The sequence below is a fragment of the Patiria miniata genome, unplaced genomic scaffold (genome assembly GCF_015706575.1).
Source record: "Patiria miniata isolate m_02_andy unplaced genomic scaffold, ASM1570657v1 HiC_scaffold_26, whole genome shotgun sequence".
Taxonomy (NCBI): Eukaryota; Metazoa; Echinodermata; class Asteroidea; order Valvatida; family Asterinidae; genus Patiria; species Patiria miniata.
This window is the reverse complement of record NW_024037065.1, coordinates 4,950,130-4,959,591: the sequence shown is the minus strand read 5'-3', so window position 1 is coordinate 4,959,591 and position 9,462 is coordinate 4,950,130. Positions and strand designations below refer to the sequence as shown.

Sequence of the window (9,462 nt, the reverse complement as noted above, 5' to 3'; positions counted from 1 at the left end):
TGTCAACTGCACATCGATTTCCAGGCACAAAGGACCGGGCTACACTAAGGGCACCTTCACGAAGGAGATCAGAAGCTCCTGGGTGACTCTCATCTAGGTTTGCAAGGAAGGCACTGAAGTATGTGAGGTAGCGTGCATAATTTTGCCCATTAAAAGCAAAAAATATGCCACGCATCTCGAACGTACAAGCCTGATAGAGCTCAAAATCATTCGTTTTGACGCTTAGGATGAACCTCAGTAACAGCCAAACGTGGTCCATGTAGGACATCCACAGCTGGGGCGTCTTTCCGAGTTTTCCTACGCGAATGTTGTCCTTGAATGATTCATAAGCTCCAAGGAAGCCCATCAGGTCTGGGTCATCCATGACAAGGGCAAGGTGCTCATCGCATCGTTGTTCCACCAACTGCCTTAGCTTGGCTGAGCTGACAACATCTATCTTGTTGTTGGCATGGTTCTCAGATGTAAATCTCTGAAGGAGTAGCCTTTCAAGGGTCTCAACAATGGCTTTATGACAAAACATTGCCCTAGCATAATTCTTGCCTTCGATGACCCCCTTCATTGAGCCAGATGTTGTCAGCTCTGCTTCCAACAGCACCTCCTGTAAACCTGTATCAGCCATCTTTTTCCCCACCATCTTCAGGTACGCACAGACTAGGTGGAAGGAACCTATTAGAATAATGTGCTTTTCATACCCAGGTTTGGTCCACACCAATGGAAATGCCTTCATACATACTCCCAAGTCAAACGTTGTAATCACCCATTCCTGTCCTACTTCTTTGGTGGCTTCGGCAGATACACGCAGGCATTCTTGAATTGTGCAGTACTCTGTTATGGGATGATTGATAACAGGATAATAGTCAAGGGATGTCAACGTTGAAGGTGGCACTCCAGTTTCTGAAATAAAACCATTCCATCCAGGTACTTCTTGGCTACTCCCTGAAGACATGTTCCTTGCCAAAACCCACAGACTATTGACTTTGTTGACTATTGACTATTGACGTTCCCTCACAATTTGACTACCTGCAACTGTCTGTGTCTTGATGTTCATATCAGGCCCCTTTCGCTTGGTCATATAACAGGGAGGCAATTCTTCTTCCCGGGCTACATAGCTCCGTTTTTTGGTCTTGGGAACTTGAGGGAGTTCAGATGGTCTTGTTGCTGCAACTTCGTCTTTATTGTGCTCCTGCAGCATTATACCGTGAGCTGTGTGAACCGACCCAGCACCTTCCATCCTGTTAACAAACTTGTCAAAATTGTCAAAGTCACTATGAAACACACTTGGCTCCCTTGGATTTCTGATAATTTTGGTTGACAGTAAGTCAGAGGATGCATCGGTTGCATCTGCAATCGCCGACTCAAGCTCTAGTGCAAAATCATATGATTCTGCGTGCCCCAGACGATACACCAGGTCATTCAGTTGGCGACTTCGAAACATATGATGAAGTGCCATCGTCATTATGATGTGCTTGGGTAGCTTCCATCGGTTGCAAGTTACTGCCCGGCAAATATCTTGACTTAGGGACTCCACCACTCTAGTCACCCTCTGTGAACAGTATGGTGACTCGGATCCAGTGAATAACACAAAAAGAAATTTGTTCAACTCAGCTGGTATCTGATCAGGAAGTTTTTCAAGATCATTGGCTGTCACAGGCCATCGAAGAGGCTCTGACTCTCTGAAGTTTTCTTTCACCAGGTTTCGTAGGAACGTTGCAGAGGCTAAAAGATGGTTCTTGGAAGCCAGTCTGTAAGATTCTCGAATTGCATTTCCAAGTTCGTTGCTACTACTGTACATAATAAGGCCATCATACTTCCCTTTTACCTTGCCAATATCAACGAAGCTTATGGTTTCACCGTATGCCTTTACAATCTTATTTTTGACAGTGTTCCCATGAGGATTTTCGACGTGGAATGGAGTACTTTGGAGATGGCCATAATACAGGTCTACCATTTCTTTCAACTTCAACACACCTTGTTTGCCAATGACCTGAATTAGAAACAGAGAAAAATGTTTGTTTACTTTAAAAGTTGTGTTTGTTAAAAGTTGTAAGTTGAGGAAAGTCATTGCCTCCAGAATATAAAAAATGCGAGGTAGGTTGAATAGCAATGTTCCGACAAAAGAATACACAAATTGCTGGAAAGTTTTCATTTTGACTACTCTATTTTTCATTCAAAGAGTTTATTTCCAAAACACGATATTAGCCATTTGAAAAACGTTCATTTTTTTTTCAAGACTATGAAATTTTAAAGAATACAAAAGTGTGACAGCTGTTTCCAATCTTCTAAAGTGGCAATTATCGTGTTTTTGAAATAAACTCTTCAATTGTTTATTCATGCACAAAATAAACATTTAAATGGCGTTAACAGAAAACAACTGTAACACGGATTAGTATAAACTTACCTTTCATTTGTTATGGAAGCAGCACTTGTATCCTGCACAATGATTTTTGCATATGTGCATGTTCTGCTTCGTCAACAAGTTACAGGTAATCAACTTCATCGATGCATAAACTCATGAATTGAAAAATAATAATACAATGAATTATTAGGCCAAATACAACAATACTTAATAAAATGCCAAAAAATAATAATTCATTAAATCCCAAAGAACTCTGAACAGAGGTTACTAAAAAACAACACGCTAAACGTAGCATGTTTGCTTGAAGAAGCAGCACTTTCTTGCTGCATAATAACTTCTGCATGTGAGGGAAAATTGTTTCCATGCAAACTAATAAATTCTGCATAACAATGACATAATTAGTTAGGTAACCATAAACTAGCAAAAGGTCAGTAGAGTATAAAACACATTAGTAGAACTTTCTTTGGGTAGCATTGAACGGTGTTATTGAAAATTCAACTCTGTGCTTAATATTTGTCATGATAAAGGGCAAAATGAAATACCTCTCTGTCAATAACTTTACAAACTTCTTTAAAAGCAAAACTGTGTGCTTCAACCATTTGGTGATACTCTCTAGTAGATTCTGACTTGCCCTCTGTCTCTCTCGAGGTGGACGCTCTTGCATAGTTACGTATGTATGCTTGGGTGCATGACCTGCCATATAAAATTGAAAATGTTATTTATAAAGTTACATGTTTAGGATCTACTATAAAGACCAATTTTCCATTGGAATAAAAGAACAATTTCAATAGCATGGCACGATTTAGGGTGTCATGTATTTTGAAAATTCTGACAAGACCCTTGTGTATTATATTCTTTTTACAAGGGACAAGTTCAGTTGGCATGCCTTGCTATCTGGGATGGGCCCTCAGAGTGAAATTCTATGCGTGTTCACAGAAACTGTCTTTGGACATAAAAATTAAAAAGAAGTACATAACCATGTTCATTGGCCTTTGGCCAATTTCCACTGTAATGGTATATAAACTAAATGTATTTACCTGTGGTACATAGCTTCACAAGCAAACAAATCCACATGTCTTATTTTCAACAAAAGCTCCTCGTCCTTCCGTTCATTTGCTACCTCCTGTAGTCGTTCTCCTCCACCTCTATCGAAAACACACAATCCTTCGCTTGTAACCGAACCTTTTACTTTGACCTTTTTCCTGACTGTACTCTTGCATCTCTGTTGACCACTCCATTGAAAAATGCACTGCTTTGGGAAAATAACCTGAAATGTACAAGCAACAGTGATGAGTTATTTCATTTCACCCACTAGAAATTTGGCAAACGGAGAAAACAATGGCAAATACCCGAATATACACTATACTTGGGCGAGCGCCCTCCCACATTAGACAATGGCTCCATTACCTGTTTCCCTTCTACTGGATCTCGTTTTGGACGTTTTCTTTGTGGATCTTCTGGCTCTGTGGCGCCTTGTTGCTCAAGATGATGCAAGTTTGCAGTAAAGCGCTGGTAGCAGCCTCTGTGGTAGCCAAAGCTATCAAAACTTTGGGTGGGTATTTCATCCGGTATTTGACAACAGATTATGTCCATCCGATAGGGTGAACCAATGGGCATCTTGAGTCTGTCCTCCTTGACTGATCGGATCCTTTGTAGCCTCGTCTGGTTCATAACATGAAACCGAAGATCAGCCGACTCTTCGTGGTGAATAATGCATGTTCGCAGATTAGCTTCTTCCTGCATTTTCACCAAGTGGGCTGAAGCAATATAGTAGTTGGGTTAAGTAGCACTAGCAGCGTACGGTGGGTCTCAAGCAGGGAAATCTCTATGATCGGCAAGCTAAAATGTTGAAAGAGGGCAGTGTTTTGAATTATGAGGGATAACAATGGGGTAAATTGAAAACATCCATGACATTTGACACGCAAAAAGAAGATGGCGACACACACATTTTGTCAGTGCACAACCATGACAACGGTAAAAACTAAAGTTACTTATAAAATTAAAAATATTGGCTAATGTCAACAACAAATCTCACTAGGGGTCTTTAAAAGTCACCTTCGGATTGGCTATCTTTAGGGTCAAATGCAAATACAAGTTTTGGACGGATATCGGATCTTCTAAAAAGAAGTGTCGTAAATACACGACTATACTAGTGCTACTGCTAGCGTTAGAGCGTTACGAAAACTCGGTCATTATTTACCAGCATAGTGATCCATTTATCAACAGAACAAGTTTAGATATATAATATAAGGTTTACTGATGTCCATAACAGAACTGCATAAATGAATAATCCAACGTCAAAGTTTGTGTTCACAAATAAATAGTAAAAATATCATGTATTTTATCTTCACTCACTCGTTGACAGCACACACGCACATGCGGCCACACATCTGCCATCAACAAAGACTCTACCATTAGCCGGAGGTGAGAGCGTTATAAAACAAATATATATCGGGATAAAATTGTACTTGAAATGGCCATATTAACGATGGAAACGATGATTTCGACAATAATAAATCAAGTTAAACAGCATTTGAATGAAAAACACATGTTTTTTTATTGATTGAAGACATAAACAAATAAACGAAACTACATTACCGTACCTCCGAATAATGGTCGCTTCTTTCGCGGAATAATTACGTCTGTTTTTTTCACTGGACGTCGCATGGCTTTACACTTATTGCGCGTCCGATGTAAACAAATTAGTTCGGCAAACAATGCTCTATAACTTCCATGCGTTCCATTTTTTTTCTATTTAACATGGATATTATTGTTAAGCAATCGATTAGGAATCCTTCCATATAAGTGGTGCTCAGAACTGAAGGGGTTACACGGGGGTCTAAAATCCGATGGATCTATGAGTGTCGTCTGCACATTCAACAGAGATAGTGAGTAGCGTATCCGTTTGTTTGCAAAACCTCTCTTTCATCGGTATCAGAACAGCGGCATAGGTATGGAAGAAGGTGACATATGGATCAGTGATAACACATTTCCCCCAGCCCTCCTCCCCCACATAGGTCAAATTGTCAATAGTTTTCTGGTGTGTCAAACCCCGCCCCACCACCCCCCCCAGCCGTTTAATAACCCCCCCCCCCCATTTATTCTTGGAGTGGAGCCCTGTCCATCGTCCAGAAGCTGTGTAACTGGGGTCCCATGCAGGGGTATACTAGTCATGCTAGTGTGGGGGCGCCTCATTCATTTTCTTGAGAAGTGGGGCGGGAGACTCATCAGTGGTTTGAGTGTAGTTAAATTCCCTTCTTTTTTTTTTACCCTCTTTCTAGCATTCTGCACTCATGCTAAAAATACAAGCTGAACATTGTGAGGTCATGCAAGTTTGAGTCAGTGTGACGTCAGAGTGCAGAGTGCTATTTGGGTTGCTCGCCCAAATTAGCTTTTAATTATTTAAGCCTGCTTCCCTTTTGGAGGCCGCCTGGATTTTTTATTATTTTTTATTGTGAAAAGTGCAGTAAAAAGACACCGAAACGTCCACAAATTCATCGGAAAATAAAAAAGTGTTCATTGTAGACCAATACAATGTTCTCTTAATGACACTGTAAATATGTTCAGTTCTCTTGTCCAACTTGTCTTTCATTTTAAAAGTGTCATTGAACAGTGGAAACACCATCTGTACGGCAGGATTTTTTTTAAATGGCGGCCATCTTGAAAAAAACCCCAAAAAGCTCCATTGAGAAACATTTTTTTTTTATTTGGCCTAAAGTCCGAAATTGTAAAATGGTCTGATTCCCATCTTCTAATCATGTTAACACATCACAAGGTCACAACGACAATGTTGGCGTAGGCTACCAGACTTAAGATTTGTCACGGGAAAATTTCTGTCCAGAAAACAGTTATGCATATACATGTGCTGTTCAGTACATATCCGGCATACTCGTACTAACGTTTACTAAAGGTTTGCTGTCTCTGGCTAAATATCTACTGCCGAAAAAAAAATGCTAGGCCTAAGGCCTAATGCTTTTGGATGAAACTAATTTCAAAACTTTTTAAACCGTGTTTATGTTTACCAACTAGAAAATTGTTGTAGAAGATTTGAATGTTTGAATTAAATGTTTCGTTGAATCACAGTATACAAACAAGAGAAAAATTCGGGTTTGTGCACTTTTTAGCTAGCTGTACTGTGTGTCATGCATCGATTATACGTACGCGCGCGCGTACGTACGTTTATACGCACACGCGCGACAAACGAATTTTCACACAGAGGGGCCAATAAAACTTCTGAATATTTCAGTTTTGAATCGCGCGCGCGCGACTGATCATTGTTATTATTCTAAAACGGGATTGTTATAAAGACATTTTCAGACGCGGTTCAAATTAAACAGAAACAAAAGGGGACAAAAAGTAAAATAATTGCCGTGGTACTCACCCGAGCAGCTTCTAATCAGATATTGTTGTTTTTTGAAAACTGCAACGGGTGTTTAATTTTAAAATACAACCAATTGCTTTTGAGAGAGAGTGACTGAAGCGAATTTGTAACTTTCAGACCAAAACATATGCTATGCTTTCTACATGCGGGCGTTTGATGGCCGTTTTCTCAAACCGAATTGCCTGTTTTTTTGCAAAGTTTCAGGTCAATTGGGCATTAAGAAAATAAATATAGGCCGTTTAAAAGCTAAATCATGATTTATATAGAAAGGGTTAATTTTGAACAAGTTTGATTGCTTGTATCGCATGAAGCATCGGACGAGGGACCCTGCCAACGGCCGTTGTGCACTGCCGTACCGCTTCTCTTAAACCAAATGGAAGACCCATATTAGTTGAAACGGAGATGGGGGTTTTTAAAAGTCAAAACTGTGCAATATCAAGGGGAAACTCTGGAAAGTGTTGCAGTTGTGAGAATTATGCCTCACACGATATTCAGTTAGATTCGCCCATTTATTTGAAAACACTGACTCTTTTCCTTTTGACATTGGCCTGCCTGCGGATTTCCAAATTTAGTGGAATTTCCAAGGAGTAATTGATGATTTCAGTCTCCCCTTTTTTTTTTTCAAGCTGAATTATATCAATTGTTTTTGTCAAGGAAATTGTAACTATTGTTACGGTTACGCAAAGAAAACTGGCTTGCAGGAAATCGGTGGAATTTGGAAAAAAAGAAAATTTTTGTTGAAAATGGGGCTTCATTTAACCTCCCTTAGACCAAAATTTTCACCCGAATTTGCATGATCGAACTACTCAAAAACACCGATTTTTTTAATATTTCGGAAGGGTATATTCCAGGAAATGAAGTTGAACATTGTTTTTAAAGACTTAACAAATAAAATAATGGGGAAAAAAAGCTTCTGTCTTTTTAGGGAAAAAAAATAATTAACGAAAGTGAAAACATACCGTCTAAAAAAAAATCACATTTGCCCCGTACAGACAAGTGTTCAGGGTAAGTACTTCAGAGCGTCTTTTTTTTTGCTTTTGGCAAGCCACGATGGCTGGAATTTCCAAAATTATAGAATTAATCTTAAAGAATGAGAAAAGGGTGCCTTTTTTTCAAAAAAGAGATAATTCGTGTACAAGAAGCAATTTTATGAGGCAATCCACTCTAGGACCAACGGCAGTACTCTTTGTGTAATGGTCAAAGGGTAGTTCCGGAGACTATTTCCACCTGCGCCTCGAATGAGTCGAGAAATATTTTTTGGAGCGAGGAGGTGGGATAACAGCAGGTTACCAAATGCTTTGCGACTGCATGGTTAATATAAACGTGTCAAAAAGTGTGGAAAAACTTTGTGTGTTGACTTTTTCACTGTAATGAGAGAAACTGTTTTTAATGCTAGTTTGGTTAATTATTGGATGGTGCTGCGAGCATACAAAAGCGCTTTTTATGTTATGGGTGTGCTCCTGCTAGTCAGCTCGATTTTGCACGTTAAATTTATACAAATATCTTCAAATAACTCATAGGCGTAGCCAGCGGGGGGGGGGGGGGGGGGGGGGGGGGAACCCATTATTTTGTAAAGACTGCCTTTTTCCATTCAAATGCCCTTTTTTAGACGGGCTTACCCCACAACCAAATAATTTGTAAAGAGTGCCCCTTATTTACCAAGTGCCCTTTTTCTGAACAAGTGTCCTTTTTCAAAAAAGAAGTGGTTCCCTTTTTTTGTGGCATCTGCCGTTTTGGGTGCCTTTTTCAGAATTTCGCACCTTTGTCGCCCTGAAGAGCACCAGATATTGGTCCTTTGTGTGCATAATGGTCGGTTTTGAACAGCGCCCTCGTCGACAGATGGTACCAGCCCCCCCCCCCCCTGCTTTTTGATTTTACGGAGGCGAAAGGCATGTCCCCCCATCCCCCTCCCCCCAATAAAAATGACCGTTCTACGCCCCTGTAACGAGAGCAAATTTGATTGTAATTTGCGTTCAATTACTTCAAGCACACGATCGAGAAAATACGACACTCAAATCTAAAAACACGCCAATTCAAATTTGAATTATCAAGCGACCAGAGAGCATAATGTGGGCGCTTCATCAGTCTTTCTTTCTCCCTTTTTCGTATATCGTTTTTCTTTTTTTTCTGTCATACTATGTATGGGGACAGCATGCTTCAAAGTAATTTGCTTTAATTTTGTCATCCATGACCAGCATAGTATTTAAGTTGTTATTTTGTATATTTGTTGTTTTTTTTAAATATTTTTACCCTCTGTGATTGACTCGTATTCTCCCATGCTCCCTTATAATACCCTCATATTTACCTATATACACACCCTTTATTCAGTTTTGCCTCTATTTCTGCCGTTCGTTAAACATTATGCTCTTTCAGTTACCCTGTCTTTATGACAGTTGTTTTTTCCCGTTTTGTTAGTATTTCTTGTCCTAGTATTCGGATTTGGCCTGTATTTATATTATATGTTATTCTTTTTCTTCTTCTTGTTTTGTGTCGTTGATGCCAAATGAATAATAAATAAAGGAGTATTCAAATAATTATAATAATAATAATAAAAATATAACAATAAAAAATCTCATATAGCGCATTAATACAAACATTTCTTCCGTGTGCTTCTAAAAGCAATAAGAATTTTTAAAATGGATTTAATTTTATTGATTTTGTTGTAATAGTTGATAATTGTTGATATTTGGTTGGACACATCTTTGATGACAGTTTACAAAATTTT

General features: G+C 39.2%; 1 protein-coding gene across 1 annotated transcript; it reads right to left on the bottom strand.

The window, feature by feature from the left end:
• Positions 1–1,901: 1,901 nt before the first annotated feature.
• Positions 1,902–4,038, bottom strand: LOC119734142. The gene is made up of 4 exons (XM_038207496.1): positions 3,764–4,038; positions 3,394–3,623; positions 2,399–3,049; positions 1,902–1,984 (listed from the first exon to the last, which is right to left on the bottom strand). Exons 1-3 carry the CDS (start codon positions 4,025–4,027, stop codon positions 2,863–2,865), a joined length of 681 nt encoding a protein of 226 aa, XP_038063424.1. The 5' UTR covers positions 4,028–4,038; the 3' UTR covers positions 1,902–1,984; positions 2,399–2,862.
• Positions 4,039–9,462: the final 5,424 nt, after the last annotated feature.